Source organism: Vombatus ursinus, unplaced genomic scaffold (genome assembly GCF_900497805.2).
Source record: "Vombatus ursinus unplaced genomic scaffold, bare-nosed wombat genome assembly UNPS02014773.1, whole genome shotgun sequence".
Classification (NCBI taxonomy): domain Eukaryota; kingdom Metazoa; phylum Chordata; class Mammalia; order Diprotodontia; family Vombatidae; genus Vombatus; species Vombatus ursinus.
The window spans coordinates 7735406-7757577 of record NW_020954551.1 but is presented as its reverse complement, the minus strand read 5'-3'; the positions used below and the strand labels follow the sequence as shown (position 1 = coordinate 7757577).

Here is a 22172-nt window from a genome sequence, read left to right as displayed (position 1 = left end):
AAGAGGAAAGGAATAATATAAGAGGCTAGAAGCAGGTACATGATACAATCGATTAAGCACTGAGTCTGGAGTCAGGAAGACCTGAGTTCAAATCCAGCCTTGGACAAATGGGCAAGTCATTAATCTCTATTTGCCTTAATTTCCTTAGCTGCAAAAATGACAGGCATTTGCCTTCTGGGGTTGTTGTGAGACTCAAATGAGCTAATATTTGTAAAGTGCTTAGCACAGGACCTGGCTCATAGTAGGTGCTATATAAATGCCATTATGATTGTTGCTGAGATAAATATGGAAGGCAGACAGTCCCTGACCTCCAGGTGCTTATAATGGAAACAAACAGGGCCTTCCTCATTCTGACTTTCCTTTTTTTTCCAGAAGAATCCGGAGGCAGGATCACTTACAAACCCCTTGAAGAATCAGCACATGAGACTAAATTCTACCCCTGGTGGAACCTAAAGAATGAAGACTGACTTCTCCTGTTAGGGAAGGATCCCCAGCTCTGCTCCAATGCATAAGAAGCTACACTCAAGGTAAACCTTTTTCCCACTTTGACAATTTAATGCAATGTAAAGCATTATCTTGCCTAACTTTCTTGGGTACTAAGATGCCTGCAATCTATATATACTCCTGATATACTGTATGCTCATCCAGTTTTTCAGGGGAAAGCTTTATAACTGTCATAACCTCAGCAATTTTGAGCTACGAGAGCTTGAGCTCACTTGTGATATAAATTCCTCATCCCCCAGATGTCCTTTGTATACACTTCTCACAAAATAATCAATCCCTGAGAGCCTCACTCTTTCCAAGTAAGCTCTCCTGGGAGACAGCCCCTGAGTTCACTTGTTTTCTGTATTTGTAGCCAGGCAAAATAAATAAATAAATAAATAAATAACCCAGGGAAGGTTTTCCGTGCCTGCTTGAATCCGGGTATTGTATGTGCCCTTGGGTTTCTTAATCCTCAGACTGTGCCTGGAGAATAAATCATGCCCTTGACAATGCTTTGACCCCCAATTATCCAACTCCTGGCTTTTCTCTAGGGAATCTGGCCAGCCTATCTCCTGCTTCTCCCAAGGTCCTCAAACAAAACCAGATAAACTGAAAGGGAAAAAAAAATCCACGTTCTGAAGCCCTCTTTCCATTTTCTTGTGAATTCCTGTTGAGACAAAGGCTATTGGCATTTCTGAGCACCTCCTTCAGCCCGGACAAAGAGATACTTGACTGCCGACGTCAGCCTAGGACCTTTATGGATAGACTCACAGAACACAAGCACATTTGCCCCTATGCCCACAAAGTCAACGAGTCAGTTAACTTGTCCTAGATTTGAATCAATTTTAGGAATGAAATCCGTCAGAAAAATGCTACCAGACTCCACTTGCCACGAGTGAACAAAATTCAGAAGCCAAGAGAATCAGAGAATTTTAGGGGTAGGAGGAGTCTCAATGTCCACCTGATCGAACCCATGCACCTGAAACAAAACTACAGCATGCTGATAAGGGGTCATGCAGCCTCTGCCTGAAGATCTCCAAGGATGGGGAAGCCGTCTCCTCCTGGGGCAGTCCTCCCACCATGGCACAGCTCTGGTTCCTGGGAAGTTTTCCCTCATAGCAAGCCCAATGTATCTCTTTGTAACTTCTACTCATTGCTCCTGGTTCTTCCTTCTGAGGCCAAACATAAGCCTAATCTCTCTTCTAAGATAGCCTTTCAAATATTTTAAGATAGGGAATCATGGATGGAAGACCTCGGTTCAAATCCCACCTTTGATGCTAGCGATGGCAGGTCACTTGACTCCCCCGTGGTTCTGTTTTCTCATCTCTAAAAGAGACTGGATTCCACCTCTAAGATCCTTTCGAGCTCTAAGTCTACGATATTGAGATAGAGATCATGTCTTCCCAGACTGTTCTCTTCCCTAGGCTAAATATCCCCAGGTCCTTCAAACATTCCTCGTTTGCTAAGAACTCAAGGTTTGAGTTCAGATTGTTCCAGATTGTTCTCCTATGGACAAATCCCAGCTTATCAATGTTTTTTCCTAAAGTCCCCAAATGGAACAAAATCACCATTTTCCACAGTTTATAAGAGACTAAAAACAGTGACAGATATTTCTGTATTACTCTGAGGCTGATAAATCACTTTACCTCCGTTTTCCTATTGGATACTCCATACAGTCCTGTAAGCCTTACAGTCATCACTTTACAAATTAAGGAACAGACTTAAAGACAACATAAATAAATAAGTTAAGTGAAATGCCTAGGTTTACATTGTCAGCAAGTGTCGAGGGCAGGCAGGCTTCACGTCCAAGTGTCTCCTTGCTCTAAGCCTAACATTCTACCAAGGGGCCTTGAAAGCTGACTTGGGCAGCCAACTCTCCTCAGACGGTAAAACCAAAGAAAGTCACTTCTTACTCCTTCTCTGCTCACTCATAACAAGATCGAGTGCCCCCGGGGTCTCCGCCCTATTCATTTTCGTCTTTGCCCAGTCTGGGATTCACAGCATATTTATACACCATGAAACTGACAAGAGCCATCTTCTGCCTTCTCATGAGAAATGGTCAGATTTCTTTCATAAGGGGAAGTGAGAAAAGCTTAAGTTTTTGTGATTCCTGGGGAATTCTTCTGAAGACAAGTAACTAATGATGGGGTTCTGAGGCTTTGAGGGGGACACTGTTGGAATGTGGCCCACAAAGTAATGCTGACAATTATGACGAGTCACTCCCCTGCTCTGGCCTCCATTTCTGTATGAGGATAATGAATCAGATGACCTCCACACTCTCTTCAAGATCCAAATCTATGCTCCTTTCTGAGAAGTGGGACCAGAAGCAAAGTCTTCCTGGCTTCCAGCTCATCTGTCTATCCACTCTACCAAGCTGCCTCTCCCACACTGTGATGTGACCTTGGGCAAGGCACTCAACCATTCACTGCCTCATGCAACTCTAAACAAGGAAAGCTGTACAGAAAATGATGACCCACATTGGTAGAGAGCCTGTCCCTATCATGCTAGGTTGTAGATTATAAAAGCAGTATTACCAGTCTAGAAATGGGAATTTTAGCTTTTGTTAAGAGATACTGAATTAAAAGGGCCCTCAGGATCATTTAGTCCAATTTTGTCTTCTTTTTAGATGAGAAGATGAGGCCCAGGGAAATCCAGTGACTTGCTGAAGGTCAACTAGGAAAGAAATGGCAGAGCCTGGACATCACCCCACGTCCCCTGCCTCCAAATCCGGTGCCCTAGAGGTCTCGGTGGCTTGTATGTGCATCTGTCTTTCCTATATTATTGGTGTGGCTAGGATTTGAATCAATGCCCCCCTGGACTCCAAATTCACTGCTTTCTCCTGCACTAAAAGTCCAAGAGATTACAAAACTCTTAACTAGTGAATTATCTACTTAGAAGTTTTCTAGTTAGTTTTTAAAAGCCAAAGGTCTTTCTTTGCCTTTATTTTCTCACTTAGTAACCTGAAGTAAGTTCCCAATTCTGCTTAAAATGACTGCCCTGCAGACTCTCATTTTGCATATGTATCCCCCCCTTTTTTTTTAAACCAACCAGCTGTAGTTCTCTATTGGTTCTGGCACTTTTTTATTCAGTCATTTTTTGCCTTCTTGTTCCTCCACATAATAAAGTTCTTGTTTATTCCAGGAAAAAAAAAGAAAAAGAAAAGGAATTTCTTCCAGAACCAGGACACTCAGTCCACATCTACCTTTGGAGGCTTCAGTTCCCAGTGGGTTTTCCAGGTCGGTCATGTCATGACTCCAGGCATCTTTGACGGCTGACTTGGACACCACCCTGTCATTGAGGTTCTGCTGTGGTCGGAAGTTATTCCTCAGATATTCCACAGACTTCACGTGATCCTGCTGCTCCGTAGTAAAGATGGAATAGAAGGCCTCCATCTGGACACAGGGAGTGGAGGGGGGGGAAGAACAATCATTAGAAAAGTTGATTAGAAAAGTCAAACGGGGGAAGGAGGGCTGATAAGAATGAAAAAATGGCAGGAAGCGCTGATGCCAAGATGGACAAATCCTACAGGAAACCAGGCTGCCCGCTGAAATCCCTGCCAAGAGTCTTATCTAGTCTGGATGTCTGTCCTGCCGTGGAACAAAGAAACACTTAGCCTGAACTGAGGAACTCTCATGAAGCTGAAGCCTGAATTAGACAGACTGCTACCCTGATGGCCTTGACAAAGAAGGTCTGACTCACCTAACCTACAGTCTCAAATCCCCGGCTGCCTATTACACATCTCTTACTGGATGTCTCATTGACATCTTAGATTGTCTAAAACTGAATTTATTATCTTTCCCTCCAAACCTATTCCCTATTGCTATCCAGGGCACCACTATCTTTCTAATCCAAGTATCATCTTTGACTTTCCATTCCATCTCAATCCCTTATATCCAAACTGTTCATCATTTCCAGTTTATTCCTGCTTAAACTAAGTTGTATTCATATTGTCTCTCCATTAGACTGCAAGCTCCTTGAAAGCAAGGACTACTTTTTGCCTTTCTTTGTATCCGCAATGCTTAGCACATAGTAGGTGTTTAATATGTGCTTACAGACTGATTTCATTATCCTGTTAGGTCTCTTCCAGACAGGACAGGATGCTCTCCAATTCTTCAACTCCCTTTCTAAAATGTGGTGCCTTGATTTGAATATGGAACTCCAGAACGATGCTAAAACTAAGGAATTACCTACACATATTGATTTTTCCCCACATACAGTATTTCTGTTTTCCTTGAAGAACAACTATTTAAAGTGAATTGAAAAGACCATCTAGACAAAATCCAATGAAAATCCATCAAATTTGCTAAAAATAGAACATAGAACTTTATGAGGACATGTCAAAGTCCAGGACAAGGGGGAGGAGAGTTTAGCCTAAAGAAAAGGCCAAGGAAGGGGAAGGAATTTATTAGAGTTTTTATAAGGAGGATGCTAACTCGACGCTTCTGAGATCAAGAGAAAAGCAAATAGGAGGAAATGGATTTAAATTTAAAATGGAGAAAGTTGGCTTACCTTTTAAAAAAAATTCAAAACAATAGGGGTGAGAATAGGGGAGAAGTGAGCACATTTAAACAGTGAGTTACTCAATCAATAAACATTTATTAAACATCTATTTATGTATCAGGCATTGTGCTAAGTGCTGGGGATACAAAAAATGGCAAGACACAGTCTTGACCCTCAAGGAGCACACAACCTATTGTCGGAGTCAACATGTAAAAACTATGTACAAGTAAGATATATGCAAGATAAAGTGGAGATAATCAAAAGAGGGGAAGCACTAGAATTAAGAGAGATCTGGAAAGGTTCCCCACAGAAGGTGATATTTTAATTGGGACTTGAGGGAAGCCAGGAGGCAGAGATGGGGGTGGTGTTGGTGGGAGTTCCAGGCATAGTGGGCGACCAGTGAAAATGTCCAGAGCTGGGAGTGTCTTGTGTGAAGAAATCCAAGGAGGCCAGTGTCATTGCATCACAGTATTGGGGGTGGTGTCAAGTTTAAGAAGACTGGAAAGGTGTGGTGGAAAGCAGGCTGTGAAGGGCTCTGAATGCCAAGCAGAGGATTTTATATTCAATCCTGGAGGAAGTCAATGGAGTTTACTGAATAGGGAGGGTGACATAGTCACGCTTACTCTTTAGGAAGATCACTTGGCTGAGTGGAGGGGATAGACTTAAGTGTGAAGATACGAGGCAGGGAGGTCAACCGGTAGGTTATTGAAATATTAGAGGTATGAAGTAATGAGGGCCCTGTACTAGGGTGGTGGCAGAGTCAGAGGAGAGAAGGAAGCATATAGGAGAAATAAGACAAAGGTAAAACCAATAGGCTTTGGAAACAGATTGGATATGAAGGGCAGGGAGAGAAAGGAGGCGAGGATGGCATTTAGGTTATGAGACCGGATAACTAGAAGGATAGTAGTACCCTTCGCTGTAAAAAAAAAAGTCAAGAAAGAGAGGGTTTGGGGAGGAAAAATGAGTTTTGGCTATGTCGAGTTTAATATTTCTATAAGATATATAGTTCAAGATGTCCAGTAGGCAGTTGGAGATGTGAGATTGGAGGTCAGCGGAGAGATCAGGGCTAGATAAGGAGATTTAGAAATTAGCAGCAAAGATGATAAATGAATCAATAAACCTCATGAGATCACCCAGTGAAATAGTATAGATGGAGAAGAGGACCCAGGACAGATCCTTATGGGATACCCAAAGCTATTAGCATTACTTGGATGAAGATCCAGCAAAGGAGACTAAGACTGAATGGTCAGATAGGTAGGAGGAGAAAACAGTGTCATGAAAACCTAGCGAGACGAGAATAGCAGGAAAAGGGGAGTGATAAACAGTGTCACAAGCTGCTGAGATCAAGAGGGACGAGGATTGAGAAAAAGCCATTAGACTTGGCAATTAAGAGGTCGTTAGCAAATTTAGGAGAGGAGAGTTTTGGCTGAACTGTGAGATCAGAAGCCAGACCATAGAGAGTTAAGAGGAGAGTGAGAGGAACAGAAGAGGAGAAGCCTATTGCTGACAGCCACAAAAGGAAGGAGAGAAATGGGATGACAGCTACTGGGGATGGATGGATTGAGTGACAGGTTTTTGAGGACTGGAGAGACATGGACGTAAGTGTAAGTGTAAGATTGAGTGACGAGATAAAGATGACAGAGGGGCTGGTCTGCTGGAGAAGATGGGATGGAACAGGATCTCTTGTGCAAGTAGAGGAGAGACTGGAATGAAAAAAAGGATCTATGAGCTCTGGATTAAGGAGAAGAAGAGGAGAGGAAGCTCTTGGAGGACAACCTTCATTTTTTCAGTGAAATGCAGGGAGTGTGGGGAGGGGGGCTATGAGATTTTGGAAGACGAATGAAAAGGTTTGAAAAACCTGCCGTGGTGAGCGGGAAAGAGTCAATCAGGGAGGTGTGAAAGGCTCGCCTTCCTGCAGCCAGGGCTTGGCTGGCGTTAGGTAACACAAATTTGTAGTGGACTCACTCAGCATGGCTTTATGATTTTCTCCAACTTCTTTCTGAAGCATGTGAGTAGGAGCAAAGGCAGTGGATGGTGGGAATGATCCAGGGCTGAGTCCTGGCAGGGCAAGAGGGCAGTGGATTCAAGAGAAGGGGACAGTGTAGCACTGAACTGGTTCTCTAAGGGGTCAAGATGGGAAAGAGGGAAGAGAGCAGCCCAGAAACAAACACATACAAAAAGCACTGGAAAGCGCCATTGAGCTAAGCTGTGAACTATACATTGTTGAAAAATCTACAAAAAGAAGGCAATCATCTGTCCTTGATGGTTTAGTCATTCAACTATCAGAAGACATGGAGTTCTGGGAGCACAGGGAAAAGCTCTGGAGATTCTCTAAAATTCCTTGGGGTTTTATGCGTCCATGGTTTGTTTATTCTGCAGCCCACTTTCTTCTTTGATGAGTAACGTGAAGTCCTCTTTAGAATTTATTTCTGATGCTGAGGACAAGAATTAGTCATATCACTATAGAGGGAGGCAGGCCTATAATACAACACAAAGACTTTTTTTTAGCTCGAATTGCCTTTATAGTTTAATGGCATGCTAGGCGTCTGAAAGCTACAGATGTTTCCTTGTCATTAACTATACTTGTCCAAAGATCTCGAAGGAAGGATGTGATGGTTCTCAGACACGATCGAATGACCTAAAAGATATTATATTGTCAACCAGATCACAGCTTCAGTTGACAGCCCGCACAAAGGAGGCAAAGGAAGACAGGCTTAACAGACTTTTCAAGTGCCCTTCCCTGGGCTGAGAATACTCACCAAAATCCTTTAATTTCCTGAAGATGAATGAAACGGAAATGACCGGCTTCTGGCCTGTTGGGCTTCGCCAGTCGGTGTATGGAAACTGAGTGCTAATGTGTAAGAGGGCAGGACAGGGTGGGGTGAAAGGAGAGGATACAGCCAGAATTCCATTTTGGTAGCAAGTGACATTATTATGAACAAGGGGTCTGTGTACACAGAGGGAGAGCTGGCCTCTTGACCTGGCTCCTTGTTCTCATCTTTTATCTTTGTTCCCTTAACCAGATAAGCCGTGGCTTCCTTCTGGTAGGTGGTCCTGCCTGCCAAACCCTAAACATGTAAAAATAATAATAAAAATTCACATTTCTATACTGTTTTACACTGTACAAAACACTCTTTTACATAGAATCAGAGAGTCATTGATTTAGAGTGGGAGGCTAATGAGGTCATCCCACCCAATTTACAGATGAGGAAGTAAAGTCAAGAAAGGTTAAGTATACCATAAGCTCCCTGAGAGCAAGGATCATTTCATTCTTTCCATTTGTCTACCCAGGAAATGGCAAACCGCTCCAGTATCTTTGCCAAGAAAATTCCAACTGGGGTCATGAAGAGTTGGACATGACAGAAACAACTGAATAACAACCCAGGTAGGCCCTATATATATGTGTGTGTGTCTGTATATGTATATATGTGTATCTATCTATCTATCTATCTATATATATATATAGACACACATATATACATACATATATAGTAGACACTGAAGTACCCAAGCAGAATTTGAACCTGGTTCCTCTGATTCCAAATAGAATTCACTTGCTACATACTTCTTCCTATCAACTACCTCCCAGGGCTGTACTTTCATAATCCTTAATTTATGTCCAAGGAAATTAAGAGCCAGGGATGATGAACTGCTTTGCTTAATATCACAGTTGCTTGTAACACAATATCTTCTCTCCTTTCTGGGATTCAGTTTCCTCTGTTATAATGAGGAGGTTAGCCTAGATGATCCCTAATATTCATTTTACCTTCAAAATTTCTACTTCATTCCTAGGATCAAAATTTCAAAATGGGAGTCATTTAGTCCATCATACTCTGAAGACCTGAGTTCAAATTCTGCCTCAGATATTTAGTAGCTGTGTGACCCTGGGCAAACTCTTTTAGCCTCTGTTTCCTCATTGATATGGTCATTGGTTCTAGCCCAGTGGTAACATGAAGTGCAGATTTGAATTATGTGACCATGTAAAGAGATTCATTATTTTCACTAATGGAGACTTGACTGTATTTTTATTATTACAGATGGGAAACTGAGGTCCAAAGGTTACGTGATTTAGCCAAAGTCAGACACATAGTAAGTAGTAGCTCTGGAATGTGAACCCAGGACTTCTGATGGAAAATCTAACAAACTTCTCACTGGACGGCCACATTTCCTTTCTTGATGAGGAGTTTCTGGAAAGTCGAAAGACCTAGTAAACGAAATACCCACCATTCCTACTGAGTCTTGTCTCCTGGTATTCCTCACGGGTGCCTGCTAATAAGATTCCTAACCGTGCTTTCATAATTCAATCTGATTGACTTCCTAACCATGGGCACTTATCACAGCTCTTTTTTCCCGATCCTCCTAACCTGTTTCTCCTAAAAGGCAGGAGACATATTCAAGAAAACGTCTCAGCCGAAGTAGAAACTCTGGATTATTTGGGTCTGGAGCTCTGAACATCAATGATCAGGGGATACTTGGACCACATTCATTACTATTAGGAAAAGTGCTTGGGCCAGGAAATATTACCTAATAAAAGATAGTCTTTATTCAGTTTTCATTATCTGGCTCAGAGTCTGATGCAAAATAAACAGAGTGAGAATCATGATACCTCTCTCCATACTCCCACCTATCGTTACATTAGTCCTGACCTTATCCCACAAGTCAGACAGTTATTAACTCAGATGATAAAAAGAGAAAATGTGTAAGTGAAGAAGAGAGAAATCAGATCAGATGGAGAGGGACGACCTTTTAGAACTGCTTTTGGCACTTGGTATGGAGTGGTCCTCAAACTTTTTTGCATATATATTATTAATGTACTCAGAAACAGGGGAGCAGAAGCATATCAACACTAGCATTCTCTAACCCCCTCAACGGTCTTTCTGAAAGATCCCAGAGGTTATTCTAATAAATTGCAAAAGAATAGCCACCATTGAGTGTCTACCACGTGCTTAGAATTTGGAAGGGGTAAGAAAAGAAAGGAATGCTAAAAAGTCTAGAACACAGTTTTTTACACTTGATTCTTTCAGCTTCAAGAACAGGCCGGCCTTTAGAGGCACAGAGCTAAATGGGTGCACCCAGCAAAGGCGCTGAAAGGATTCATGGCCCTTCCATCCTATGTTGCAATTTATCATCCCCTGGTGCCATGGAGAGGGACTGTGACACTGCTTACAACAAAATCTCAAAAATCAGACAATCCCAGAAATGCAAGCGTTTGGAGACACCTCGTCAGCCACATGTTCTGACCCGCACCTGAAAAAGAATTCTCACTATGACATCCTTAACTGAAGACCTCCAATGATGGAAAGCCCACCCTCTACCAAAGCAGCTCATTCCACCATTGCTTCTACCATGAGGAACAAGATGGTGGCAACAGAATGTGAATGTATATCAATGGAGGAGAGGTCTGGGAATGAGAAGAGGCACTACTGTTCCCTTCCTTTATCTCTTGATAAAAGGTAGTTCATAGCATTCTGTTATCAGTCATCTTCTCTAGTTCAGATTCCGAACTTGGAATCAAGGTGCTAAGTGTGAATCCTGGCTCCGTCACGTACTGCCTATGTGATTCTGACATAGCATAATGGATAAAGCACTTGCCTTGAAGTCAGGATGATCTGGGTTCAAATCCTCCTCAGATACCTACTAGTATCTGTATAAATCACTTAGGTTTCCTCACCTATGAAATGAAGAGATTAGACTCTATCGCTTCTGAGGTCCCGTCTACCTCTAAACCTATCTATGATCCTATAAAGTCATTTAACCTTTCTGGGCCTCAGTTTCCTCACTTGTAAAATGAAGGGGATAGATAGCTGTTCTCCAAGGTTTCTTTGGGCTTTGAATCTATGATTCTACAATCTCAATGAAAATTCCTGGCAGCCATACCCGGTCCTCAGGTTGAGGACGTTACAGCAGCACAGGTGAAATGAGGGAGGCATTCCTGAGATCTGTCTATGAACAGGATTCCAGAACTCAGAAGAGAAAGATCCTGAGAGCTGCAGGTGCTGTGTTTTTATAGGCATGAGCTTGCTCCCCCGGCATGGGATAAATACTCTTCCACTTACCTTTACTCTAACATCACTAACGAAGTCAGGATCATTGAGCAGCCAGAAATGAAAGTTGAGATTTCTGTAACATTACTCTGACTTTTAAACTTCTGAACGGAACGTGTAAAATGTTCGTCTTTTATTTCTGCTTGGGGAGCTGTTACTGCATTCTGACCAGTGCTGTTTCAAGCGTAATTTTAACCTTGAATGGCAAATGCGTTGGCTGGAAGTGTATATAAATCATCTCAACTTTGCTTTTATTATAAAAATATTCTAGAATATAATTAGTTTTTAATCTGTCTGTTGGAATCAAAAGCAAAAGTTGAAGTCTATTCATGCTATTCATGTGGCGCAAAGGGCTCTTGTCCGTAATATTGGGGGGGAAATGTCTGTGCAAAAACCACAGTAGCTGTAGGGGGGGAAATGATCTAAAACCCAAAGTAATATAATTATGAGCTATTAAAAGCTTGATATGCACAGTTTTTGAAGGATGAATATATAAATGGCAATTAAACAAAAACCAGAGTCCATTATAATCACAATAAGATACTCTGGGGACGCATTAGGATAGAATACGTCAACCCCACGGTCACAGCAATACTCAGCCCCACAATGCAATGGCCAACCAATGTGGACAGCCCTGTTTTGTTGCTTTATCATTTTAAAAAGACAATAATTTTGGAGTATTAAGCTCATTAGAAGAACCTAGAGCATTCAGAGTTTTGCTAATTATAGGCAAAAACAGAGAAAGTTGTCTTTGGAATGAACAGACAACTGACTGGACCTGTAGTCAAAGGATTTAGTTCTCATCCTGGCTCACTGAATACCTTATCTGTGTCACCTTGGGCAGGTCACTTCCCTGATGGAAACCTCACTTTTCTTATCTGTAAAATGACAGGAGGGGACTACATAGTCTCCAAGGTCCCTATGCCCCATGATACTATGCCTGCCATTTTGTTTTTCAGAAACGAGCAAATCCTTCCCACAATGGTAAATGGTGAAAGGGAAAAGATGCCTACTGGAAAGAATAAATTCTCTTCAATAAACAGGAAAATGACTTAATGTAACACCATCATTTCCATCATCAAAAATAACTTACTAAGCATGTGCTTGCAGAATATTCTGTATTGAGTTCTACGTAAGGAAATGCTACTGAGTTTTTCCCATTTATTTTTGTCTGGGATAATAAATAAATGGACAGATAGCAAGATAGATAGAGGTAGTATAGTTTAAGAGCTAGAGTACCGGCCATGGAGTCAGGAAGACCTGAGTCTAAATCACATATCTAAATATTAGATATGGGACCATGAAAAATTAACTTAATCTCACCATGCCCTCAGGAAACTTTCTAGTACTCTTAGTTACAGGCAAACTCCTGCTCTACATAGATGGAGAAAGTTTCAACATCCTGAATTCCCTACACTGATAAGACAAAACAAAGTACGAAACAACAAAATCAAATAAAGCAAAAATCTCACATTTCTAAAGAGCCCTAAGAATTCTTGTTGTTCAGTTGTGTCTGACCCTCTGTGATTCCATTTTGAGTTTTCTTGGCAAAGATATGGGAGTGGTTTGCTGTTTCCTTCTCCAGCTCATTTTATGGATGAGGAAATTGAAGCAAACAGGGTTATGTGACTTGCCCAGGGTCACATAGGTAGTAGTAAGTGTCTGAGGCCAAATCTGAACTGAGGTCTTCTTAACTCCAGGACCATCGCTTTTATCTGCTGTGCCACCTAGTTGCCTACCCTAAGAGTAGCAACTTATATTTCTATAGGGCTTTAATTTTGCTTCTAAAACACTTTCCTCAAAATAACCCTTTGCAGTAGGTAGCAAAAGTATTCTTGTCCCCATTTTACAGATTAAAAAACAAACTCAGAAAATCACAGAGCTTATTTCTGCCGCTTGGTCCCGAAAATTCACTTGTATCCATTTTTGGTTGATTTGCATGTGACTTCTTCCCTGATAGGATGCAGGCCCCTTGAGGGTAAGGGATGCGCCATTTTTGTCTCTGCGTGCCCAGCCCTTAGCCCCGTGCCTTATACATAGAATATAAATAATAAATCCTTCTCAGTTCATTGATTGATTGATTGACAAGATGGGTTCCTCCTGCCCTCACAGAGTTTATAGTGTAATAAGGTCATACGCCACACTTCTAGGCATCTAGCAATGAGGTAGGCTTGACCTGGGAGAATAGACGCAGTCTATCACTGTGCCCGTGGGGAAGGATCTGCCTCAGTTTATGCCATTAGCAATCCAGGGTCACCTGGGTGCTACAAAGGTGTGAGAGTAGGGCTGCTGGGGATGGCAACTTGCCAAACGATGCTGGGAACAGCCCTCTATCCCTCTCCCTGCAGTTTCCAGGGCTGCCAATTTAGAGATGGCACAAAGCTAGGGGGAATGGCATGGTTCACTCGTAAAAATTTAACAGGAGATTATCGAGCCGAAGCCATATAACCCAGGTGAGAAAAGGCCAACCCGAGCAGACATGGCTTCCACTAAGCACTGTTTGTGCTTCATCAGAGAGAAGGCTGTCTGCGAGCTCACGTTATTGGAAATACATAGCACTTAGCCCCAGACTGCTCAACAGCCTCCAGGTCAAGGGTCATTAGCAACACGTATGATTCTGAGCTTCTGACTAATACTCACAGAAGAAACAAAAAGAGAAATCTGGAGTTGGCTTTCCTTTCCTGTTTCTCCCCTATTCCGTGTTGGTAAATGAATTTAAATGAATCTGGAAGCCTCCTCCAAAATAACTGGCTTTATAGGAGCCCAAGGAGATGTAACATGACATAGGGGACAGAGGGCCGGCCTTGGACTGAGGAAGAACTGAGCCCAGGGCCTGGGTTGGATACATCACATAGTCTGGGAAGCCTGGGCATGGCCCTTCATCTCTTTCATAACAGTCGGTCCTTTTATCAGCTTTTATCAGCTGGGTGGGGTGCACTCCTCTGGCAATCTGGTGAAGTCTCTGGATACATTCTTAGGATATGTTTTAAATGCATGAAACAAAACATATAAGATTAAAAGGAAACCAGTTATGTTGAAATAGTTATCAAAATGTCAAAATAAGTTAAATGTAAAAAAAGTTTAAAATGTTAAAAAATATTAAATGTTAAAAATGTAAAAATGTTTAAAATATTTAAATGTTAAATGTTAAAACGCTAAAGGTTAAAAAAAGTTTTGTTAAATGTTAAACATTTAAAAATGTTAAAAAAAATCAAATTCATAGACCCCAGGTTAAGGACCCCTCCTCTAGAACCATAAGTTACAGATGAATTATCAGACTATGGTGGTAAAGAGCTTTGCCACACTGGAATTTCTCTACATCGATGAAATCACAGGGTTTGATGAAAAAAGATCCCAAAGTTTGTGATGTTAAGACACAATGAATATACATCCTTATTACATTTGCACTCTCTGCATCTCTCTCTCCACTTTCCTCCTTCCTTTCATCTCTATCTACTGTCTCTCTCCCTTTCTAGCCCTCCCTCCCCCATCTCTCCCTCTCCCACCCTCTCCCCTCTTTCTTTCGCTCTCTCTCTCTCTCTCCCCCTGCCTTCTCTATATAGGTATGGATACATAAAATGTAGGAATGTATATTTGTTATGCCTTATAAGTATCTTACAATTACATGTGTAGCTTTTGGGTACTTTGCTCTCCTAATTTTTTTTTCTCATCTGGACTTGTGATTTTCTGTATTATGTTTTCTTTCCTTTTGTATGTTTAAAAATCAATTTTTTTCAAATAACATGAATTTCCTTTTCCCTTCCTCCTCCACCCCCCTTCAATGAGAAGGAAGAAGAGGGGGAAAAATGATTGCGCATTTTTTAGCTGACTGGAAATTAGATTTAGAATTCTAGGCTACTTGGCCCCTGTGAAGTAGCCAGGCTCTCTCCTGGAATGCACAGGCTGGATTGACGTCCAGAAGTAGGTTGGCAGAAGGGTCACAGTGATGGGCAAGGTTTGGGTTGATAAGATGTGGGGATCAAATGCTTCCTTTTCTGATGGCCCACATATCTGGGAGTTCCATACTGTAATAAAGCTCTGACTTGGATGCTCAGAAAATGAGGTTTGTGTTTCTATCTCTCTCCCCCCAGCCCTTGCCCCCAGCCCCCCAGTGCTGGGAGAAGAGGGATATGGGCTCTGGGAAGCTATAACCAATAAGAGGGAAAACTATGCCGTTAAGATTGATGATACCTTATATTAGAGAAGCTGGAGAGATAATATGATTAATTGATTTTGTTTCATATCTCCTTTGATATAACAATACCTACAGAGAAGTCAGATATTGAAGACAGCCTCATTCTTCAATATTGGTAGTGTTTGTGTGTGTGTGGGAGGGGTGGGCCGAGGAGGAGGGGAGAAGAAAGGAAACAGGATCAAAGGACTTTCAAGAGAGGCCTGGGTTAAAAAATGCCCAAAGATTACTAACAGACAAACCTTTGATTACACATACACAACACTATAGGGATTTGACCCAGTTGCAGTTGGAGTTGGAAAGACCTTGTCTTAACAACAAGTATTTGCTGAAGAAAGAAACAAATAAGCAAAGAGCTCTAAGCAAAATGCACTGCCAAAAAATGAAGTCCTCATCACTGTATGAAGCAGAAATAAAATCTGGCATGTTCAATTTCTATCCTTCCACACTACAAATCAGTGTCTCCTTGTGCCTAACCCCCAAAGAAAAAGCTAGGTACCACACTTATCTCCTTAACCTAATTGGCTCAAGCCATGCTATCTTGCTTTTCTGATAAAACTTTATCTTACTAGATTAAAAAAAAATTAGTTAAGAATTCCCCTCCACTTCTTTCCTCCCCTCCCCAAACAATGAGGACATAAATATTTAGACTATAATTTAATTTTATCACAATATAACAATGCTGGCTTCACTATTAGGAGGGAAACTGGTTCCATATTTTATTATCTCCTTAAGTCTGACAGCTCCTGCCCAGAAACAATGTAATAGCAATCACCACAGTTTCCTTACGGGTCAACAGATGTTTAAAAAAATTATTTGAAATTTTCATGGTTGCCTATTACGTCAAACTCCTTGGTTTATCTAGGCCATTAATAATCTGGCCCCATTCTCTCTTTCTGACCTTATTTCCCACTGCTTCTCTATATGTATCCTCTGCTGCAATCAGGGAGGCGTCTTGGTTTCTGCTAACCCATGCCATGGTCTTTCCTGTATCTGTGAACTCATTTCTGCAGCTCTCTAGAAGAATGGTAGGGGACACCAGAGGAGTCCCAAGACCCTTTCATGGGAGTCCATCAGGTCAAAACTATTTTCACAATAATAAGAAGATATTTTAATTTTTAAAACGACACATATGTATATGTATATATATGTGTGTGTGTACACATACCACATGGCTATATATAACCACACACACGTATACACACACATGTATATGTACAGGTATACATATGTGTATGTATGTATACATGTAACACATACACATCTATCTTATCTATCTACACATAAAGAAAGGCTCTTTGGGGAGTCCTCAATAACTTTTAAGAATATAAGGCAGTAACGAAAACAAAATGTTTAAGAACTGGCCCTGTCAAACTCAAATAGAAACAGATTCCTATGGGCAATATATTGACTTAGAAAACCTCAGATTAACATTATCTACGTTGCACTGTATTATTTTGTTAAACATTTCCCAATCACATTTTAATCTGGTTTGTCCCCACTCAAGAGTTTTGTGGGCCACTTGTGTAGGCTGGCCATGAGTTGGACATCTCTACTCTAGAAGAATACTTTCCTTTTTCCACTGTTTTTATCTATCTATCCATCTGTCAATCTATCCATCCATCTCTCTATCTCTCATCTATCCATCTAATCTATCACCTATCCATCTGTCTAGCTATTTATCTACTGGGCTAGACCAGTGCATTTCATCAGCCTGACACAGACCAGCAAATATCAGTAATTTATAGTTCTAGAGGATCGTCTGGAAGGAAAATCTCTAAAATGAAGTGACTCCATTGTCATGTGGTTGCTCAGTTTCTGAGGCAGGCCTTCCAAGGCCAGCTCTTTATCCACTCCACCATTTTGCCTCTTTTCATTCTGCTTATCTCAGTCCTAATCACTCTGATTGGCCTGGCTCCAATCCCACGCCTCCATGAAGCCTTCTCAAGGTTACTTCAACCCACAGAGATCTCTTTCCACTGACTTTCTATTACACCTAATCATATTCTAAGGTTTAGCTTTTCATTAAGTTTGAATAGCTTTCTCACTTATGCGAGTCTTCATCCCCCACCTGGACTGTGGGATTCTTGAGTTGGGGAGGGGGAAGTCCTGTACATGATAACTCTTGGGTTATCTTCTGCAGGACGTAGCACAGGGCCAGGCATTTTGCAGGCAGAGAGGTCCAGGTTGACCTTGGCAGTGTTGGAGAGGAAATCAACTGAAAGCAAGTCTAAACAAAGGTTCTTAATTCTGGTTTTAAATCTACCTGATGGTAAGAGATGGGAACAGGCCTCCGGAAAACAATCCACTCGACGATTTCACTACATGGCGGGGTGGTCAAGGAACCGGTGTAGCGGTAATAGCTCCCTAGGGATGCTGGCAGGAGGTCCCGAAGGACAAAGGGATCCAGAAAGGTCTCCTTCTCTGTTAAAGAGAAAAACACAGACGTCATCATTCACAATCATCCTCACTCTGAGAGTCTTTAATCACTCCTCGCCTCATCTCTCTGTTCTGATCCCACCTTCCGCAGAAGGGCTTTTCCCGGTTCCCCTTCTGCTGCTGGTGGCTTCCCTCTGGGATTGCCTCTAGTTAACCCTGCAAATCTCTTGCATGTACACACTAATTTGCATGTTGTCTGCCCCATGAGACTGTGAGTTCCTTGAGGGAAGGGACTGTGTTTTTGCCCTTCTTTGCATCCTCAATGCTTAGCATCATACCTGACACATAGTAAGCATGTGAGACATGCTTGTTGGTTGCCTGATTAACTTTGGTATTGGGGAAAGACTAATGTTACAAGGCATATCTATGTGGTATTCTTTTTTATTGTCTATTGTAGGGGTTGGAATCATATTTAAAAACATAAAAACCATTCTTAGCTCAGGGACTTTACAAAACTAGTGATGGGCTGGATTTGGCCACCATCTGCCAACCCCAGGTCTGTAGTTATGATGAGCAGGGAGGTTGTTTTGGAGAGGTAGGGAAGATAGAGGGAATGACAAGGTCCCTTATGGTGTCTCCAAAGCCATACATTAACTGGCCACCCTAAGATCAGATCCTACTATACAGTGAAGAATGGATCTGGGAGCTCATCCAAGTGGGCTTTGCATCTAATGACCCAGATGGCAACCCCTTCACTCTTGCCCCATCTCGTATGACTCCTCCATGGTCTCCACGGGCTCTCCATGCTGTGGACCCTCTTTGTTTCCTCTTGACAATGGACGGCTAGAGTTCATGGGCTATTCAACAGCCATCTCTCCCTCTTCCAAAATGACTTACTCGTCCTATGATGCACAAGAACAGTGCGACTGAAAACCAGCTTCTTTTATAGATTGTGGCACTTTGGTATCATGGAACGTATACTCCCGGCTTTCGGGTCAGAGAACCTGGGTTCAAATCTCAACTTTGCTTCTTATTATCTAGTGACTGTGGACAAATCACTACATCTCTCAATGTTTCAGTTTTCTCATCTGTAAAATCAGGATAAAATTAGGTGATGAATTATCTCTAAATCTATGATCTCATTTAGCTTCTGTTGGCTGAAAATATCCCAGATCTATCCCAAGAAAGAAGTGAAAAAGTGTGGTAGAACAGGAAAAAATTTTTTATTTCATATGAAGAATTTTAAAATGGATTTGAAATGCATAGAACACTGGTAAACTAGTATTAATTTATAAATTACACTAATAGGTATAAATCCTGAGTGTGCTTTATTTCCTAGAAGTTATCCAGTTATTCTCTCTCTCTCTCTCCCCAAACCTCCAATTCCATCAGTCTACAGAACTCCTGTATGGACATTCTCTCTACTTATGTAAATTAGGAAACTCATCTGTAGTTGCTTCACCAGAGAGGGGAAGTGGCCCAGGGTAATCCAACCGGCATTTGTCAGACGTGGACTGATGGTCTTTCTGATAACAAGGCTGGTCTTCTAGTCACTAAAGCACACTCCTTCCTCTTTCCTCAACCTTGGTATTAGCCACTTGGAATTACACATTTAGCAGGAATCTCTATATGATGTATGACATCAACATTACACTGTTTTAAGGAAAAGACTTGGGAACGAGGCCTGACAAAACCATTTCAGCAGAGAGCTGCCATCTCTCCACAGTGACGAGTTACTATAGTAAGCCACTTTAAGTTAATCACCTTGTGTACAAAAGGCTGCGGCTCAAGGGCCAGGACTAATAGCAAGAGCACTGAAAAAGAGTCAGGAACCCATCTCAGACACTAGTCAGCTCTGCAACACTTCATTTGGAGCTGTCTCGGTTTCCCTATCTGTCCAGTCCAGCCACAGAGGTGAGGAAGAGCTCAAGGATGAATAGAGTGCAAAAAAATGACAGCAGGATTTGGAGTGAAGGGATGTGAGTTCAAAAGCTGACTTTGCTTATTACTATTTATGAGCAGAAGAAAGTCACTTCACTTTTCCTATGCTTCCTTTTCCTCATCTCCCTTCCTCTTGGGAAGGAACATCTACATTGGAAAAGAACTTGGTCCCTGCAGTCAGAAGACTTAGATTCAAATCCCACCTCCACTCTCAAAAGTTTCACTCCAGAGAAAACTCTGGCTCTAAGCTCTAAGGCTCTCCTGATTGGTGACTGCCTGCCTCGATCATTATCTGAGGAGTTGCTGTTGAGTCATTTTTCAGTCTTGTCCAACTCTTCATGACCCCATTTGAGGTATTCTTGGCAAAGATACTGGAGTGGTTTGCCATTTCCTTCTCCAGCTCACTTTACGGATGAGGAAACTGAGGCAAACAGGGTGAAAGACTGGCCAAGGGTCACACAGCTAGTAAGTGTCAGAGGTTAGATTTGAAGTTAGAAAGATGAGTCTTCATGATTTCAGGCCTAGCACTCCATACAACATGGTGTCACCTAGCTGCTATTCCCTGCCACGTGGTAAGTACTTAATAAATGTTCTTCCTATATCTCTCTGACACTTAGAACCTCATGATGTTAAGCAAGTCACTAAACATCTCTTTGTCTCAGTTTCCTCAGCTCTAAATCTATGATCCTTTGAGCTTAAACGAGGCGTTCAAATGTCAACACCAATTTGAGAAGCCCCCACCAGCACCATATGACATGCCCCAGGAGGCCAAGCTCTGTCCATAACTCCCCCCTGTTCCCCTTCCCCATTCCTCTCTCTCAGTAGAGGGATCCTGTCATGCCTCCAACCACTCACTTGCCATGACTCATTTGCAGCAGAAGCTTACCCTATTGCCAGGGGATGCCCTCACCTATAAAACAAGTGTATAAATAGTGCCAACTGCAGTCTTCCCTAGGGGATGGGTGAAGAAAGGCCAAGAGAGGGTATGGGAGCACCAAGGGGCATAGTGGTTAGGCAAAGGACCAGAGGGAGGCAAGTGGAGTCAGGGAGGGGGTGGGAAAGAGGGAAGGAGGGAGGGAGGAAGGGAGAGAAGAGCCTGGGGAAAGCCTCCCCAACATAATTCACTGCTATCTGGGCTGTTTGATGCTCATTTCTGCACTGATTCAGATAGCGTTCCTACGACTTTACTTTCTCCCTGGCCTCATCTTTGTCCTTCCCACTATCCCTTGAATCTAGAAAGTGACTTTAAATTTAAACTCAAACTTGGCAATAACTAACGGCTTTAATTTAAGGGCTTTTAACTGTAAGCGGTAGCTTGAGTTAATATCCTGGCTACCAGACGGAGTGCACATTGGCATGGCCAGGACGGTCAGATTTGTGCTTGGCTGCCTCTGTGTTTTCTGGGCTGGAAAAATAATGAAAACAGGGCTGAAGAGAGAAGGTCTGTGTGGACTTTGCTTTACTAGCTTTGGAGTAACCATATTTTCTTCTAAATGATATTGGTGAGTGAAACGTTTCAGTCAGCCAATGACCCACAATACCCTGCCTCGGGATCAAGGGGAGAGGCTTAACAGACACTGAAGGCTTTCTCATTTTATTTACTTTGCTTCTATTTTGTTTTTTTAAACTACATGAAAACTTATGAATATCAAATCACATATTTATAGGTTTCTAGATGTAGACCTGGGAAGAACCTCAAGAGTCTAGGATTTGAGGCCCAGAGGTTAGGTTACTTGCTCAAGGTTACATAGGGAAAAAGTGTATGGGTAGCATTCGAACCCAGGTCCTTGGACACCTGAGTCAGTATCATTTCCATTCACTCAACGGGAAACATGTTGTTGAATCTCAGTAGAATGGAAACTCCTATAGGGCAGGGATGATTTTCATTTTGGGAGACAGTGTGCCACAGGAGATAGTGCACAGGACTTGGGTGTAGAAAGACCTGGTTCATACTCTGCCTTAGACATAAGCTCTGTGACCTAAGGCAAATCACTTAATTTTTATGACCCTCAATTTCCTCACCTGTAAAATAGGGATAAAAATAGCACCCCATCAAATGACATCATAGCCATAAGGATCTTTGCAAACCATAAAATACTACGTCAATGTTGCTAAAATCAGTGTAGGAAGATCCAGAGGAAGAATTCTCTGATGATGCTGACTGGTTCCCATTCTGCACTTCTGGCTTTGAAGAGCAGCCTGGGGACTGAGGGGTTAAGGGACCTGCCCTGGATCACAGGGCCAGTGTGGGCTGGAGGGAGGACGTCCTGGCTCTGCGGCCACCTCTTTATCTACATCGCCACAGCTGTGCCCCATTACTGCTGTCATCATCAGTATTAGCTCATTTTTCTCATCTCATGCAATGGAGTTTAGATAGAAGCGATCCATGGAAACATTTCTATCCGGCTATTTGTTTTTAACTCTTTATATTCTGTGGACTACATGAATAAAAACATTTTTCTATAATTACATAAAAGTGTTAATAGATAAGCTCATCTTGCTGTAGGCTCATTGAAAGTATCTTCTGGTGCAATTCTGTTACACGCAGGACAATGGGAATAATATGTACATTATTGTTATCATAATTAATATTAGAATGTATAATATTAGAATGTATAATATTAGAATGTATA

General features: G+C 42.0%; 1 protein-coding gene across 2 annotated transcripts in view; it reads right to left on the bottom strand.

Moving 5' to 3' along the window:
- Nucleotides 1–22172, bottom strand: part of PTPRG (protein tyrosine phosphatase, receptor type G) — a 790321-nt gene that overhangs the window by 162699 nt on the left and 605450 nt on the right. For both annotated transcript variants that reach the window (XM_027863786.1, XM_027863787.1), the window contains exons 7-8: nt 17486–17643; nt 3686–3875 (exon numbers count right to left, since the gene is read on the bottom strand). In XM_027863786.1, the coding sequence (XP_027719587.1) occupies nt 3686–3875; nt 17486–17643 (348 nt within the window). The remainder of the gene's footprint in view (nt 1–3685; nt 3876–17485; nt 17644–22172) is intronic.